This window comes from Pygocentrus nattereri, chromosome 19 (assembly GCF_015220715.1).
Source record: "Pygocentrus nattereri isolate fPygNat1 chromosome 19, fPygNat1.pri, whole genome shotgun sequence".
Classification (NCBI taxonomy): Eukaryota; Metazoa; Chordata; class Actinopteri; order Characiformes; family Serrasalmidae; genus Pygocentrus; species Pygocentrus nattereri.
The window spans coordinates 1,854,989-1,873,686 of record NC_051229.1 but is presented as its reverse complement, the minus strand read 5'-3'; the positions used below and the strand labels follow the sequence as shown (position 1 = coordinate 1,873,686).

At 44.0% G+C, this 18,698-nt stretch overlaps 1 protein-coding gene across 1 annotated transcript in view; it reads left to right on the top strand.

Moving 5' to 3' along the window:
* The window catches only part of atr (ATR serine/threonine kinase), a 62,744-nt gene that overhangs the window by 19,226 nt on the left and 24,820 nt on the right, over positions 1–18,698 (top strand). The window contains exons 19-34 of the mRNA XM_037531167.1: positions 874–1,017; positions 1,105–1,198; positions 4,356–4,481; positions 4,840–5,046; positions 6,587–6,700; positions 7,450–7,565; positions 9,301–9,421; positions 9,525–9,662; positions 10,653–10,866; positions 11,027–11,199; positions 11,957–12,121; positions 13,056–13,147; positions 14,319–14,410; positions 15,320–15,497; positions 17,030–17,239; positions 18,683–18,698. The exon at positions 18,683–18,698 is cut by the window's right edge and continues 144 nt beyond it. Of these exons, the coding sequence (XP_037387064.1) occupies positions 874–1,017; positions 1,105–1,198; positions 4,356–4,481; positions 4,840–5,046; positions 6,587–6,700; positions 7,450–7,565; positions 9,301–9,421; positions 9,525–9,662; positions 10,653–10,866; positions 11,027–11,199; positions 11,957–12,121; positions 13,056–13,147; positions 14,319–14,410; positions 15,320–15,497; positions 17,030–17,239; positions 18,683–18,698 (2,200 nt within the window). The remainder of the gene's footprint in view (positions 1–873; positions 1,018–1,104; positions 1,199–4,355; positions 4,482–4,839; positions 5,047–6,586; positions 6,701–7,449; positions 7,566–9,300; positions 9,422–9,524; positions 9,663–10,652; positions 10,867–11,026; positions 11,200–11,956; positions 12,122–13,055; positions 13,148–14,318; positions 14,411–15,319; positions 15,498–17,029; positions 17,240–18,682) is intronic.

Sequence of the window (18,698 nt, the reverse complement as noted above, 5' to 3'; positions counted from 1 at the left end):
CTTTCCACAAGGGTTAGGAGTGTTCATGGGAATTTCTGACCGTTCTTCCAGAAGCGCATTTGTGAGGTCAGACCCTGATGTTGGACGAGAAGGCCTGGCTCACAGTCTCCACTCTAATTCATCACAAAGGTGTTGTATCAGGTTGAAGTCAGGACTCTGTGCAGGCCAGTCAAGTTCTTCCACACCAAACTGGCTCATCCACGTCTTTATGGACCTGCTTTGTGCACTGGTGTGCAGTCATGTTGGAACAGGAAGGGGCCGTCCACAAACTGTTCCCACAAAGTTGGGAGCATGAAATTGTCCAAAATCTCTTGGTGCTGAAGCTTTAAGAGTTCCTTTCACTGGAACTAAGGGGCCGAGCCCAACTCCTGAAAAACAACCCCACACCATGATCCCCCCTCCACCAAACTTTACACTCGGCACAATGCAGTCAGACAAGTACCGTCTCCTGGCAACCGGCAAATTCAGACTCGCTATATATATATATATATATTTGAGCACACACTTGCCTCAATATGTATTCATTTATATGCAAATGCACCAAAATACAGGACACATTAAAAAAATCTTAATTCATGCGCAATCCAAAATAAATCAGTAAATAATTAAATAGAGGATCGTATTAAGATGCTGCACCTCAGCTTGTGTACATCTGACATCAGTTTACAAATAAAAAGCCTTGGACAGATTTCGACGTAAGTAATTTTACCCATACTCTGTCTGCTCATCCTTTTCCATGATGGAGCAGTAACTCTTTTGACCAATAGTACAGTAAAACATCTCTGGCTCATGTTATCAAGTTCTGAACTCTCAGTTCAGGACACACAAACAGAAAGGTAGAGGAAGTCTCTGACTGCTCTTCATTCTCTTCAGAACGTGGGATTGTTTTGTGCGCTGTCTGGATCCCCCGTATTTGGGGCCGTTGCTGAGTCATGTGATCGTCGCCCTCCTGCCCCTCATCCCCATCCAGCCCAAAGAGACGGCTGTGATTATGCACTACCTCATAGTGGAGAACAGGTGGGTTCTCCTGCTCCTCACACTAATCTATTCACTTTTTTGATGTGGTTCATTTGTTCAGTTTCTCAGTTATTTGTCTAACTGCAGAGAAGAGGTGAAGGACTTTCTCCATGAAATCTACTTCCTTCCTGACCATCCGGAGCTGAAGAACGTCCACAAGGTCCTTCAGGACTACCGGAAGGTACGATTAAAGCGGCACTGCGGTGGCTCTAAAACGTTTTGGACGCCATGCACCTCAATAATCCGATCATAATCACGCTCTGATTTCAGAGATCAGGTTAAGGTGTAGAAATCCGATTAAGGGCGCTGGATCTTAGCTCAGTGATCAGATTTCTCAGTGGAAACTCTTATTCTGATTTCTTTCGGATTTCTCAGTCTGAGCATGTGTGAAAACAGACGGTGGCACCGTCGTTATGTTTACATCACGTCTTATTTTGTGAATTTATTGGCTGGTTGTAAAGCAGAAATCTGATTACTCTCTGACTCATGTAGACCTGGAGTTTTCCCGTTATCAGATTACCCAAGAGCAAATAAACACACTGAACCAGTTACTGACCCAATCTGATTTTCTGCAGTTATCAGATTATTAAGTGTAAACACACTGAACCAGTTACTGACCCAATCTGATTTTCTGCAGTTATCAGATTATTAAGTGTAAACACGCTGAACCAGTTACTGACACAATCTGATTTTCTGCAGTTATCAGATTATTAAGTGTAAACACGCTGAACCAGTTACTGACACAATCTGATTTTCTGCAGTTATCAGATTATTAAGTGTAAACACGCTGAACCAGTTACTGACACAATCTGATTTTCTGCAGTTATCAGATTATTAAGTGTAAACACGCTGAACCAGTTACTGACACAATCTGATTTTCTGCAGTTATCAGATTATTACGTGTAAACACACTGAACCAGTTACTGACCCAATCTGATTTTCTGCAGTTATCAGATTATTAAGTGTAAACACACTGAACCAGTTACTGACCCAATCTGATTTACTGCAGTTATCAGTTTATTAAGTGTAAACACACTGAACCAGTTACTGACCCAATCTGATTTTCTGCAGTTATCAGATTATTAAGTGTAAACACACTGAACCAGTTACTGACCCAATCTGATTTACTGCAGTTATCAGATTATTAAGTGTAAACACACTGAACCAGTTACTGACCCAATCTGATTTTCTGCAGTTATCAGATTATTAAGTGTAAACACACTGAACCAGTTACTGACCCAGTCTGATTTACTGAGTTATCAGATTATTAAGTGTAAACACACTGAACCAGTTACTGACACAGTCTGATTTACTGCAGTTATCAGATTATTAAGTGTAAACACACTGAACCAGTTACTGACCCAATCTGATTTACTGCAGTTATCAGATTATTAAGTGTAAACACACTGAACCAGTTACTGACACAATCTGATTTACTGCAGTTATCAGATTATTAAGTGTAAACACGCTGAACCAGTTACTGACCCAATCTGATTTACTGCAGTTATCAGATTATTCAGTGTAAACACACTGAACCAGTTACTGACCCAATCTGATTTACTGCAGTTATCAGATTATTAAGTGTAAACACGCTGAACCAGTTACTGACCCAATCTGATTTACTGCAGTTATCAGATTATTCAGTGTAAACACACTGAACCAGTTACTGACCCAATCTGATTTTCTGCAGTTATCAGATTATTAAGTGTAAACACACTGAACCAGTTACTGACCCAATCTGATTTTCTGCAGTTATCAGATTATTAAGTGTAAACACACTGAACCAGTTACTGACCCAGTCTGATTTACTGAGTTATCAGATTATTAAGTGTAAACACACTGAACCAGTTACTGACACAGTCTGATTTACTGCAGTTATCAGATTATTAAGTGTAAACACACTGAACCAGTTACTGACCCAATCTGATTTACTGCAGTTATCAGATTATTAAGTGTAAACACACTGAACCAGTTACTGACACAATCTGATTTACTGCAGTTATCAGATTATTCAGTGTAAACACACTGAACCAGTTACTGACCCAATCTGATTTACTGCAGTTATCAGATTATTCAGTGTAAACACACTGAACCAGTTACTGACCCAATCTGATTTACTGCAGTTATCAGATTATTAAGTGTAAACACACTGAACCAGTTACTGACCCAATCTGATTTTCTGCAGTTATCAGATTATTAAGTGTAAACACACTGAACCAGTTACTGACCCAGTCTGATTTACTGAGTTATCAGATTATTAAGTGTAAACACACCGAACCAGTTACTGACACAGTCTGATTTACTGCAGTTATCAGATTATTAAGTGTAAACACACTGAACCAGTTACTGACCCAATCTGATTTACTGCAGTTATCAGATTATTAAGTGTAAACACACTGAACCAGTTACTGACCCAATCTGATTTACTGCAGTTATCAGATTATTAAGTGTAAACACACTGAACCAGTTACTGACCCAATCTGATTTTCTGCAGTTATCAGATTATTAAGTGTAAACACACTGAACCAGTTACTGACCCAATCTGATTTTCTGCAGTTATCAGATTATTAAGTGTAAACACACTGAACCAGTTACTGACCCAATCTGATTTTCTGCAGTTATCAGATTATTAAGTGTAAACACACTGAACCAGTTACTGATACAATCTGATTTTCTGCAGTTATCAGATTATTAAGTGTAAACACACTGAACCAGTTACTGACACAATCTGATTTTCTGCCTTAATATATTAATTTGTGACTACAAGATTAACTTGTGGCCTCAATTTATGAACTTTTGGCCATAGTATAGTAACTTGTGGCCTCAATATATTAATTTGTGGCCATGAGAAGCTTGCCTCAATATATTAAATAGCAACCATAAAATATGAACTTGTTGCCTTAATTTAGTTACTCCTAGCCTCAATATATGAACTTGTGGCCTCAATATGTTAACTCATTGCCTCAATATAGTACTTGTGGCCACCATATAGTAACTCCTAGCCTCAGTATATTAATATGTGGTTACAAGATTAATTTGTGGCCTCAATATATTAACTTTTGGCCTCAATATATTAACTCATGGACTCAATATAGTAACTCGTAGCCACAATATATTAAATAGTGCTCTCAGTAAATAAACTTCTTGCCTTAATTTAATAGCTGCTAGCCTCAATATGTTAATTTATGGCCTCAGTATCTTAACTTGTGGCCTCCAGATGTAGAACCGCCATGTCACCGCAGGGGCTCCATAAGTCCAACGCTCAGACTTAACGAACACTTTAGGCTGTGTGGGGTTTTAGCCGTTAGAGCTAATTCTAATGCTGTTTGTTTCTGCAGCAAACCTCTAAAAGCACTGATCTCCAGGCCGCTCTGCAGCTGTCCATGCGCGCCATCCAGCACGAAAACGTGGACGTCCGCGTCCACGCGCTGACCAGCCTGAAGGAGATGATGTACAAGAATCAGGTTAGAGAGTTCCAGCTCCGTTTAGACTCACCCAGATGAACAGAAGCTTTAAAACGTCTGTTTACAGAGTTCTTGCTCTTACCCCGAGTGGTCTTTCCTAGCCGAGATGTGTCTGGGGTCCGAAGTTTGCTTCTTTACTAGAGGCTAATGCAGCTAAGAAGTAATGGAAGCTCTTACTCCACAAACTACCACAGCGCCACCTGCACACGATCACCACACAAATGCCCTGAAACTAGTAATGATGTTCAGCTTCTTATTTCCGCTTACGTGGTGCAGATTCTGGCACCTCAGGCTGTGGATCGACTACATTCGGGCCCTAAAGTAAGCTTTAATGTGCTAAGTGACCCCCTGTCTGCAGGACGCTCTGCTGAAGCACATTCTGGACAGTGAGACGGTGGAGCCGGTGATCTCTCAGCTGGTGATGGTTCTCCTACGCGGCTGTCAGGACGTTAACCCTGAGGCAAGGCTGCTGTGCGGAGAGTGTTTGGGGGAGCTGGGGGCCGTGGACCCCGGACGCCTCGACATGACCACCACACATACACAGGGCAGCGGGGCGGTGTTTGTGGTAAGTGCCTCCTTAAAGGAGCAGTCTAATACTGACAGCGTTTAAAATGACGGTAGCTAAAGATGCCACTACCACTAGCAGTACCACTGATGCTGTGGTCTTCTCTGTGGTTCCTTATGGGTGTGAAAGCTCTACAATAACCAAGCAGGACAGGGAACGTTTGACCTCTGGTGTTGGTGAAGACTTTAGAGAGAACCACAGATGGCAGGACAGCAAACAAATGGATTCTTGACCAAAACCTCTTGAAGAACGGATGACCAGACTGAGCGACTTAGTTTGTACGTGTTGAGAGAAGAACCAGGTCCAGCAGAAGTCAGGACGTTCTGAAGAAACACTATATAATAACAATAGAAATAAGAAGAAGAATAAATAAGTATCTGAGTAACTGTAGATGTCTTGTAGCATCCTTAGCACTTGTGACATGAACTTGTTCGCTGACTTTTGCGATAATGTTTTATTTAAAAGTGTTTTCATTTCCTTTTTAAAATAGTTACCAATTCAGCTACAGTAAAAGCTATCAACCATTAAAATCTAATAAAAAATCGATGCACTGAATGAGGAACAAATATCGCTGAAAAATTGTCATTACATGTTGACTGCCTTTTACTGTTCACCAGATGCTCACAGTAATTGGCGCAGAACACGTATATACACCCCTCACAGAAAGTCGGGGATGTTTGGCTTTCGGGTGAAATTTCAGGATGAACCTAAACTGCACTCTAACCTTTACAGGTGAACTTAATGTGACCTTCTCTAACCTTCTGAATGCACATGTCCAGCTGTTCAGTGTTTCAGTACTTTCTGCACAACTTGCTGTTCTCTAAGAAGGAGCTTAACGGCGAGGTGGTGGTGGTGGTGGTGGTGTTAAAGTCAATACAGAACAGCCCTACACTGTGAATGGTGCCGTGACCCAGTGGCCCAAACTACTGAATAACATCATTAATCCAGTCATTGTGGTTCTACATGAACAACACAGGCCTCATTTCATCTTCATGGAAGACGATGCTCCAGCTTATTGAAGTTGCATCATTAGGGAGCGGCTGCTGGAGACTGGGGTACCTCAGATGGAGCGGCCTGCACTTTCTCCAGACCTGAATCCCATAGAAAACCTATGGGATCAGCTGAGTCGCCGTGTAGAGGCTCATAACTCTGTACCCCAGAACCTCAATGACCTGAGGGCCGTCCTTCAAGAAGAGTGGGACGCCCTGTCTCAGCAGACCACGAGTCGACTGGTGAACAGCAGGAGACGTCGTTGTGAAGCTGTAATTGATGCTGAAGGGCGCATGACGAGTTATTGATACACCGAGATTGCTTGTTGGGGTCAGTTACACCCACCACTGCTGTCGGCTTTTGTTTCAGTAAATTGTTGGAGATGAGGAAATCGCCACCGCACGCTTCTACCGAAACGCCCGACTTTCACGATGTAACATCACTGTATCGTGAACTTTTCACGTTTTCCATAAATTTCACCCGAAAGCCAAAGATCCCTAACGTTTTGTGAGTAGTGTATATGATATATGTTTGTCTGTTTTCTGTTTAGAGTGGCATTGATGATCCAAACTTCGCCTTCGGTCTGCTGACGGAGCTGACCAGGACGTTTTTGGCGTATGCAGATAACGTGCGGGCGCAGGACGCTGCCGCTTACGCCATGCAGGTTTGGAGACTGCTCTACATTACCGCTTCACACAGTGCTCTAAAGTATTAAGCTCAAAATATATACTCAATACACAAAGCCTGGTCCGTCAGAGGTGTCGATAACTAAGCTGGCACGGAAATTCCTGGTGAAAAACTGAAATAAAGTAAAGTTTTGTCTTTTTTTTTCTTTCGGTTTTGAGTTTTATTAATGTTTTTGTTAAGGGCTGTTCAAAACAAATAAAAACTACAAGGGAATAAAGAAAAAACACTTGTATCATTGATACCGTCTGCTTTCAGTAGGACAGACCTGAGCAGATGAAACAGTTGACACTAAACTCCCTGAAATATTTAGTCTGTATCCGCAGAACGTGCCATGAAACGCAGCGTCCTCGACGGCAGAGGATGGTTGATCTCACTGAGCTCCGTTATTGTCAGTGGTGCTTGCTCTGTGGTTTGTGAGTGTTTTATCGTTTGATAAACTGAGTGTAGAGATGGCCTCGGCCCTCAGGGACTGCCTGCTCCTGTTGTTTTGCTGTGTTGAGTCGCGTCTTCAGGTGCGATCAGACCTGTGTTGAAGGGGTTCTTGAGCGTCTTGGGCTCCACACGAACAGCCATTCTAATTCTGATGTCTGATGTTCCTCAAAGACACGGTGAAAAAGCTCCAAACGGCCGATAGTTACACTGTTGATCTGAACATCTGTGCTGACCGGCGTAGTTAATGCTTTTGTCTTTGTAGGGCAGTGCGGTTAATTTTGGGTTCTGTTTCAGGAGCTTTTATCCATATTTGAATGTCACGAAGGCCGTACGGACTCTCCAGGTCGCAGGCTTTGGAGAAGGTTTCCAGAACAGATTCAAGAGATTCTGGAGCCACACCTTAACAGCAGGTTGGTTAAGATCTTCTAAACCCAGATCAGTCTAAACTGAATCTCTAGATACATCCTTCCCATTCTAGTCTTTGTGAAAATATGCATAATGATTTTTACATAATAAACCAGCAAGAAGCTTCTTTCCACACACAGTAACAAGGGCTGGGAGAACCGTGAAAACCATGAAATGGATTGAGCTCAACGCTGAGCTGCTGCCGCTGTTTTAACTGAAATAATTGATAATTGAATTTTAACTAGCAAGAATTCATGTTCACTGGTAAGAATATCGAAAATCACTACTAAATACATATTTTCTACTTGAGAAATGATGTTATTACTATAAAAATGCATCACATATAATTTCACTACTAGTCAAATTTAAATATTTGCTTGTAAAAATGTGTCATAAGCAACAAAGTCAGTCAAAATAGCAGGACTAAATGGTCAGACTGTTCGATTTGATCATGGATGGTGTGTAAAGCGTCTGGCTCACCATAAATGGGTGGCTGGACATGGCAGGCTGACCATAGGTCATCTGTGGTTTGGCCTGGCCATAAGCAGGAAATCCACCTGCAGGACACAAAAAGAGCCGTAAAGATTGTGATTAATGTTCAAAAGCTTTAATTATCGCCAACTTCAAAGACGTAAATGCAGTTAGATGCACACAATTTGCAGCAACTCTCAAATTTTGATGCTGGCGCAAAGACGTCCAGGAGACTAGCAGAACCAGGTCGTCGGTTCGTTCCCTATATCATCTATGATGAAGCTAAACCTGTTCAGTCGCTTGTTAACACAAATAGCTGATCAGCCAATCACACGGCCGCAGCTCAACGCATTTAGGCGTGTAGAGGTGGTCAAGACGACCTGCTGAAGTGCAGACCGAGCATCAGAACGGGGAAGAAAGGGGATTTAAGGGACTTTGAACGTGGCGTGGTTGTTGGTGCCAGACGGGCTGGTCTGAGTATTTCAGAAACTGCTGATCTGCTGGGATTTTCACGCACAACCATCTCTAGGGTTTACAGAGAACGGTCCGGAAAAGAGGAAATATCCAGTGAGCGGTCAGTTGTGTGGACGAAAATGCCTTGTTGATGTGAGAGGTCAGAGGAGAATGGGCAGACTGGTTCCAGATGATAGAAAGACAGCAGGAACTCAAATAACCAACCAGAATCTCTGAGGAACGTTTCCAACACCTTGTTGAAAGTCTGCCATGAAGAATTAAGACAGTTCTGAAGGAAAAAAGGGGTCCAGCCATTTACTAGCAAAACTAGTGCACCTAATAAAGTGGCCGGTGAGTGTATGTCTCAGTTTTACAGCGACTCTTTCAGTAAAGAGTTCTGACATAGAGCTGCCACCGCTGTTTTCCATTCCTAACGACTAACCGAAGCTTGGACTACGACTCACAGTGACGTATCTAGAACTGCCAGAAATACTAGAGTAACATTTTTCACTTCAGTCGAGCTCCTGAAGTCTCAGCTAGATCTACTGATACACCACAGAGAGAACAATCCTGATCGGACAGTTTACCAGTAGTTATTAGTCTTCTCTGAAGGCCTAGATGGCCTTGATGGTTCTCCTCTGATTTTATTATACGGACACTGATGCACTCAAAAGCAGGGAACCACAAACAGCCTCACTTCAAGACATATTGAATAAGAACTTAAACAGTTAACATACATAAATGTAATTTTCACCCAAGAACACATGACGAACATTTTCACAGCGTATAATAAATTGTGTTCTGGATTGACTTCAGGTACAAAAGCTCTCAGAAGGTGGTGAACTGGTCCAAGCTGACGAAGCCGATATATCTCAGCAGCCGTGGGAGTAAATTCTCAGACTGGTCGGCGACGTGGGCAGGTTACCTCATCAGCAAGGTGGGTCCACCAAAGCGGTCAGCTTTCAGGACCTTATAACTTAAGTAAGAACACGCTTCAAAACCAATGTACATGGAAGGCCACAGTGTGTGTTGTGTTTTAGGTCAGGCACGAACTGGCCAGTAAGGTGTTTAACTGCTGCAGCTTCATCATCAAACATGACTACAAAGTGACCATCTACCTGCTGCCCCACATCCTGGTGTACGTCCTGCTGGGGTCGACGCTGGACGAGCAGAGAGAGGTCAGAGACTGGACGTCTGTCCTCAGAATTCTAGATGTTGTTTATTTGTGCTGCTTTAATGTAATCATGTCATTGCAATTCATTCTTTTGAGTCTTGGTTCCTCTCAGAGGTTCCTCTTTATGCTCTTAGTTGAGTCTGTCCTTTTGAGTGTTGGTTCTTCTAAGAGGATCTTCCTCATGTTCTTTGTGAGCTTCACCTTTTGAGTCTTGGTTCCCTTTTAGTGGTTCTTCCGCATGCTCTTTGGAAGGTTCTCAATTTGAGTCTTGATTCCTCTCAGTGCTTTCCTTCATGTTTTTAAGGAGGTTCTCCTCTCGAGTCCTGACTCCTCTTGCTAGCTCTTCCTCATGCTCTTCAGGAGTCTCTCCTTTTGAATGTTGGTGCTTCTCAGATGTTCTTTCTCATGCTCTTAGAGACGTTCTCCTTTTGAGTCCTGGTTCCTCTTTGTGCTCCTCATTTATGCTTTTAGCGAGGTTCTCCTTTGGAGTCTTGGTTCCTCTCAGTGATTCTCCTTCATGCTTTTAGAGAGGTTCTCCTTTGGAGTCTTGGTTCCTCTCAGTGATTCTCCTTCATGCTTTTAGAGAGGTTCTCCTTTCAAGTCTTGGTTTCTCTCATTAGTTCTTCCTCATGCTCTTTGGGAGACTCTCCTTTTGGGTCTTGGTTCTTCTAACAGGTTCTTCCTCGCGCTTTTCAGGAGTCTCTGCTTTTAAGTATGGGTTCTTCTCAGATGTTCTTTCTTATGCTGTTAGGGCAGGTTCTCATGTGCAGTCTTGGTTTCTCTCAGTGCTTCTTCTTCATGCTCTTAGTTGAGTCTCTCCTTTTGAGTCTTGGTTCTTCTCAGAGGTTCTTCCTCATGCTCTTAGAGAGTTTTTAATTTGGAGTCTTGGTTCCTCTCAGTAGTTCTTCTTTATGCCTTTAGAGAGGTTCTGCTTTTGAGTCTTGGTTCCACTCACTTAAAATTCATGTTTTTGTTTCACTAATTCTGGTTGAAGGTAACAGAGGAGATGATGGCGGTGCTACAGGAGGATGACCCACGTCTGGCCCAGCTGCAGGAGAACGCGTCCAGTCTAAGTCAGCTCAGCACTCAGACCGTTTTCTCCATGCTGGACCACCTCACCCAGTGGGGCCGCCACAAGCTGCAGACCCTCAGCACAGCCAAGACCTCTGGTCGCCACACCCGTGACCAGACACAGACACAGGCCAGCGGTCAGTCCACTCACTGTGTTACATTATTGTGCTGCTGGACTTCAGTAGATTCGGTAGTCCTGTCTATAGCCATTAAATGAATCATTTTATTGTGATTAAATGAAAGATTAAGATGATGTCACTGAGTGGAGGTTGTTGACGGTGTGTTTGTCCTGTGCAGGTGTTGAGAGCAGCGAGTATCAGTGTGTGGTGTCCTTCCTGAACAGGATTCCTCAGGACGTGCTGGCCAAAGCCTCGTTCCGCTCCAAAGCGTACACGCGCGCCGTCATGCACTTCGAATCCTTCATCAGGGAGAAGAAGCAGAACATTCAGGACCATCTCACCTTCCTGCAGGTTTGAACAGGATGGAGAAGTTCTGTGGATAGTCTGAAGCCCTGTTCGGACGGGGTTCGTTCTGTAAGGGGAGATGAGGAATGTAATTATTACCAGCGTTTTTAGTGGTTTTGTTCTTGTCCAAATGCACCGTGTCGGTCATTTTTACAGACTATGTGCTCTGGCGTCAACAAAGACTCGCATCGTGGCTCCTGATTGGCGCAACCGTCTAAGCGCTGGCTGTGTCATCAGGAGATCGCGAGTTCGATCCCTGGTGGTGCCACAGCCGTCCGTGGCTGGGAGTCCAAGAGAGCACAGTTGGCCTCGCTCTCTCTGGGTGGGCAGGATGACCCCCGTCTTCCCCCCATCACTCAACACGATGCTCGTCAGCGCAGGTGTCTGTCAGCTGACGTAGCAGATCTGGTGGTGCTCCGAACGTGTTCGGCCGTCCAGTGACGTTGCGTTAGCGGCAGTTTGAAAAGAAGCCGTGGCTGGTTTCACAGGTCTCGGAGGATTGTGTGACTGGGGGGACATAGCTAGCGGGTGGAATTGGAGACGACTAAATTGGGGAGCCAGTTTAACAGGTAATGCCTGTGGTGAGGGGAGGAAACCCACACAGACACGGGGAGAACGTGCAACCCAGAGCAGTTGGGGGTTAGGTGTCTTGCTCAAGGACACCTGATCCACTCAGACCAGCGCAACACAGTATGCAGAGAAACAGATGGACTACAGTCTGTAACTGTACAACTACAAAGTGTGTTTCCTGGACGTTTTCTAGGCTCTGTATGCGGCGATGCACGAGCCGGATGGAGTGAGGGGTGTGAACGCTCTGAGGAAAGAGGAGCCGTCGCTACGGGAACAGATTCTACAGCACGAAAGCATCGGCCTACTGCGGGAGTCTACAGCCTGTTACGACCGGGCCATACAGCTGGAGTCTGACCAGGTCATACACAAATCCACACATCCCTCTAGAGTCGGGCAGAGCTGCAGGACGAATAACGGCGAATAGCGTTAAACAAGCCGGTTCAGAGTCAGAGCTGAAACACGTATAGGACTTTCAACTGGTCTTAGACTTTAGACTAAAACCCTTTTGCTGTGAGTGACCCTGAACATTAATTATGTTTCTTTGATTAAAATGATTAAACATTCTGTTTGTTCATTACCCAGAAAATCATAACTCTAACCAAACTTTACCAAATGTGTCCGTCGTGGCTGTTTCAGCTCATTTTGCAGGTCATGACCAGCGAACTCAGCTTTGAGCAGCTGTTCACACAGAAAATCAGCGTATTTTACACTAAAACACTAAAAAACACCGAGCCGCAGAAAATACGGCGATTCTTAATGCTCCTCACTGACTTTCAGACTTTGGGACACATTAACTTCAGAACAATGGGATCTAACTGCTCACCATGTGGCCATGAGGGGCAGGGATGCAGCCTGGCTTCCGGTTTTAAAATGCAGGGGCGTGGCTAAAACAAGGCTCCGCCTACAGACTACAACTCTGTGGTTCAGTAGTGACTTTAAAAATGAGACTCATTATAGATCTAAATGTTTTAACCTAATTTTAAAAGAAATAATAAAACCTCTTATACATTGAAAAAAAAAAGAAATAATTTTAAGTACTTATTTTATTCTGTACTTATTTTAAGTACAGACTCCTCCCAAAACAAAGTGCCCTATAATTGATGATTTTGCGTGTACTTTGGTTAGTACTGACCAGTAGTGTCTTGGGTTTAAATAGATTAGAACGTAATCCTTGAAAATATGTAAAATAGTATTTTTTTTTTTACTGTGGGACCACAGTTGGAACTAATTGGTAGAATTTTCAACCTCATGGTGAAGTCTGATGCCTTGTGTTTTCACCTCTCCCTGAACAGATTGTGCACTACCACGGTGTGATGAGCTCCATGCTGGGTCTGGGTCAGCTGTCTACGGTCATGACTCAGGTCAACGGAGTGCTGGCCAACAGGTGAGCAGGACTTTTACACGACGCTGCATCACGTACAGCACGATTAGAAGGAGGCAGCCTCGCTTCCTGCTCTCAAATGCAGGGGTGTGGCTAAAACAGGAGTTCAGTAGTGACATAAAAGTGTGGGTCAGTGTTTATTTGTTTATTTACTTTGTTACCCACTTTTAAAAACCTCAGAATAGATCTAAAATTTTAAACCTAACTTTGAAAGAAATAATAAAATATCTGAAAATATACATTGAAAAAATGTTTTTATATTATTTTAAGTGTAACTTTAGGGGTCAGCGGTTTGGGACAGACTTCTCCCAAAAGAAAGTGCCCTATTATTAATGAGTTTGTATGTATTTAGATTATTACTGACTCTATATAGGGGCCAGATAGTGACCTCACAAAATGACGTGCCCACCAAGTCACATGACTACAAACATTACAGAGTACAGCTGAAACTTTATACTTGATCAGTGCGATAATCATTCCGAAATCATGACTTAAGGATGACCAACACGAAAGACTCCGGATATTATGGCTGACTGGCTTAACTGCAGCAAAAAAAACGATCGTCCAGCTTTGGCTACTTCCTCACAACCTGTACCACAGTGTGCGTAAAAGTCCCACGTGGACAGGAGGTATTAAGATTAAGTGACCCTTATTAGTCCCACAATGGGGAAATTTCAACTCCGCCTTTAACCCATCCATGAAGTGAAACACCACATACACACTAGTGAACACACACACACACACACACTAGGGGGCAGTGAGCACACCTGCCCGGAGCGGTGGGCAGCCCTATCCACGGCGCCCGGGGAGCAGTTGGGGGTTAGGTGTCTTGCTCAAGGACACCTCAGTCATGTGCTGTCGGCTCTGGGGATCGAACCGGAGACCTTCCGGTCACGAGGCTGGATCCCTGACCTCCAGCCCACGACTGCCCCCAGGTACAGAAGGGCTGAGAGCTTAAACCCATCAAGGCTTTGAAAATGTTTTATGTAAATGAGCTCTCTTTTGATTGGCTGCGCGGAGCTCAACTCTCTGTAAGCTGAATCGGTGGATTCTGAATCATGCAAGAAATTCTCGACTTTACCTGAATTCTTGTGAAATTTGTGATTTCGTGCCGCAGTGATTGTCCTAAACGACCATATCCGAGTCTAATAACTGCCTCTTCATCTTTGTTAAGGCCTCAGTGGAAGTCTGACCTGAACACCTATCGTGTGGAGGCGGCGTGGAAGCTGTCGAAGTGGGATCTGCTGGAGGACTATCTGGCTTCTGGTACGTTTTTCTAAATGTTATTTAGCTGTTTAGTTCACAGGACAAGCCTCACTGCTCAAATCCGATCTGTCTGACGCGACGGTCCACCCCCGTTTAGGTCAGTGATCCAAATCCGTCATTAATGTGATGACCCGGCTCCTGAACTGACCCTCATGAGCTCGTCCTACTCAGTAACGTCACGTGACTGAATCACTGCATCGTCAGCATAAACTAGCTGTTGCCATGGTAACGCTGATTAATGGAAAAAAAAAAAGCACACGAATTCCGATTTGAGCGTCATATTAAGGTCGGATGGCCGCGAGTCGGATACGTACACAGCAGGGCAAAAAATCGGATTTGTGGCGCTTCAGCCTGGAAATGTGAACGCAGCCTTTGAATATGACATTAGGGCTGGACAATACGACAATATACTTATTATAATATGTTTTAATGTAATATTTAACTTTAGTTTTTATTGTTTTAATGTTTATACTGATTCTATTACTGATTGCCTCACTCCTGTTACTCTGCTGCTGCTGTAACACTGTGATTTTCCCCGCCGTGGGGCTAGTAAAGGATTATCTTATACATCTTTACTGTGATAAATTGTTTCCCAATACAACACGGTCTGCTTTTCTGATCACATGGCGTGAATCGTCAGTGCTTTTAGAAACTGACCGACTGCATGTTTCATTATAAAGAGAGTAAAATGAGTCTTTACCTGGATTTAGTGACCAATACTGATTAAAAATCCTTCTCTTCAGTCTTTGATAGTGTTTTTTAAGCTGCAGCACTGCTGGCTCTTTTCTCGGTTCCAGCTGATCAGATGACTGAAGAACCTACTTCATGAAAGTATTGTGATGTTATGTTTCTGTCATATTGCCCACTTCTGTTGTGAAGCGCTCTCTAACCTGATTTCTGCGTATACAGATCACAAATCGAACACGTGGGGAGTGCGGCTCGGTCAGCTGCTGCTGACCGCCAAGAAACAGGACTCGGAGGCGTTTCAGGAAAAGCTGAAATTGGCCAGAAAAGAACAGGTGGTCCCACTTTCAGCTGCCAGCTTTGAGTGTGGGACCTACCAGAGAGGATATGAGTACATAGTCAGGTACGTTGTTACTCAGAACAGGTAGGAGGGGCTTTATCTGAACAGGTAGGAGGGGCTTTATCTGAACAGGTAGGAGGGGATTTATCTGAACAGGTAGGAGGGGCTTTATCTGAACAGGTAGGAGGGGATTTATCTGAACAGGTAGGAGGGGCTTTATCTGAACAGGTGGGAGGGGCTTTATCTGAACAGGTGGGAGGGGCTTTATCTGAACAGGTAGGAGGGGCTTTATCTGAACAGGTGGGAGGGGCTTTATCTGAACAGGTAGGAGTGGGCTTTATCTGAACAGGTGGGAGGGGCTTTATCTGAACAGGTGGGAGGGGCTTTATCTGAACAGGTAGGAGGGGCTTTATCTGAACAGGTAGGGAGTGGGCTTTATCTGAACAGGTAGGAGGGGATTTATCTGAACAGGTAGGAGGGGATTTATCTGAACAGGTAGGAGGGGATTTATCTGAACAGGTAGGAGGGGCTTTATCTGAACAGGTAGGAGGGGATTTATCTGAACAGGTAGGAGGGGCTTTATCTGAACAGGTGGGAGGGGCTTTATCTGAACAGGTAGGAGGGGATTTATCTGAACAGGTAGGAGGGGCTTTATCTGAACAGGTGGGAGGGGCTTTATCTGAACAGGTAGGAGGGGCTTTATCTGAACAGGTAGGAGGGGATTTATCTGAACAGGTAGGAGTGGGCTTTATCTGAACAGGTAGGAGGGGCTTTATCTGAACAGGTAGGAGGGGCTTTATCTGAACAGGTAGGAGGGGCTTTATCTGAACAGGTAGGAGGGGCTTTATCTGAACAGGTAGGGAGTGGGCTTTATCTGAACAGGTAGGGAGTGGGCTTTATCTGAACAGGTGGGAGTGGGCTTTATCTGAACAGGTAGGGAGTGGGCTTTATCTGAACAGGTAGGAGTGGGCTTTATCTGAACAGGTAGGGAGTGGGCTTTATCTGAACAGGTAGGAGTGGGCTTTATCTGAACAGGTAGGGAGTGGGCTTTATCTGAACAGGTAGGAGGGGCTTTATCTGAACAGGTAGGAGGGGCTTTATCTGAACAGGTAGGAGGGGCTTTATCTGAACAGGTAGGAGAATTGGTAAAACATTCAAACAAATAACAAGAACCCAATAATTTTCCACTCATATTTCCACAAAATGTTTTTTTATGTTTTTATTAAGATTGTAGAAAAATTAAATTGAAATATTGTTTATAAAATGCCGTTTTTGAATGGCGGTTTAATTAAATGACATGATTTGTGAAAAGACCTTGGCCTCTGTAGAGACACACTTAAATATGACAATTTTACTGCTTCATGTCTGTTGATTGGCTGAGTTTAACATATCGGGGGGGAAATTTAGCATAAAATATAAAATGTGCTGTGACATCGTTTTATATTCTATTTTTTGTGCAGTGTATTAATGTCAGCAAGTAAACCGTGGAAGTGTGTTAAAATGTGTTGAGGTTTGTGTCTGTAGAGGACGTGTGACTCACATTCACTCCAACAGACACATGCGCTGTGTGTCCTGACCCCCTGCTGTGTGTCCAGGCTGCACATGCTGAGTGAGCTGGAGCACGCCTTCACCCAGCTGCAGAAAGAGAGCGGCGGAGCCGGGGGCGGCACCAGGAGCGCAGCCAGGGGCTCGAAACCCGAGCTCATGCTGAACTGGGATGCCCGCCTACTCATGACCCAGAATTCCTTTAGAGCCAAAGAGCCCATCCTGGCCCTGCGGAGGGCCCTGCTGAACCTCAGCAAAGGGTGAGGATACACAATGAGTACACCATAAATACACTATAGTACACTACAGCTGCACTACAACACACTACAGATAACTGCAATACACTATAGCTGCACTACAGTGTAATATACTGCAGGACACTACTGTCCACTACAGGACACTGCAGCTGCACTACAGGACAGTACTGTACACTACAGAACACTATTGTACACTGTACGACACTACTGTACACTACAGGACACTACTGTACACTGTAGGACACTACAGCTACACTTCAGCTACAGTGCAGGACACTACAATACACTACAGCTGCACTACTGTACACTAAAGTACAATACACGACACTAGAGCTACACTGCAGTACACTACTGTACACTACAGCTACACTACTGTACACTACAGCTACACTACTGTACACTACAGCTGCACTACTGTACACTAAAGTACAATACACGACACTAGAGCTACACTGCAGTGCACTACTGTACACTACAGCTACACTACTGTACACTACAGCTGCACTACTGTACACTAAAGTACAATACACGACACTACAGCTACACTGCAGTACACTACTGTACACTACAGCTGCACTACTGTACACTACAGCTACACTACTGTACACTACAGCTGCACTACTGTACACTAAAGTACAATACACGACACTACAGCTACACTGCAGTACACTACTGTACACTACAGCTGCACTACTGTACACTAAAGTACAATACACGACACTACAGCTACACTGCAGGACACTGCTATACACTACAGTATATTACAGTACACTAGAGCTGCATGACAGTACACTACAATACACTTCAGCTACTCTACTGTACGCTAAAGTACACTACAGTAGATAAGGTGCATTTATTGTCATTGCAGTGTAAAACGAAATTGAGCAGCAGTCCAACGGCACTTTACACACTAAACAATTAAACAAGGCTAAAATATATAAAGTGCAGATTTAAGAAAAATGTTACAAAAACCTACAAATCTAAAGAAAAAGGCCTGTAAAACTATCTTTTCTACACAGACAGACAGTCGACAGGTGAGGTAGCAGTTAGTTATTGCACATTCCTGGAAGAGCTTATAGCTTATAGAGCTGTTAATATTCCACAGAAAGACTATAGATCCCACACTGGAGAGCAGGACAGGTGCAGTGGAACACTGGAACAGTGGGCAGTGTTCTCTGAGGTCAGTGCCAGTGCAGAGCTGTAGTGGTGCTCAGTCACTTCTACTGAGCTCAGTGTTCTGCAGAAAGTCCCAGTCAGTGTGTGTGTGTGTGTTTGGAAGTGTGCGCTTCCCGCACGGCTCTGGGGTGAAAGCTGTTTGTCCGGGATGGGATGGATACTGTGTTGCAGCCCCGTGTGGTCACCACTCTCTCAGCCTACCCGGGTTTACTCATCGAGTGATGATTTTCAGTGTGAGCTGGTGTTTATGCGTGCTAGTTGTGTCTGCAGGAGTGTGTGTGAGGAG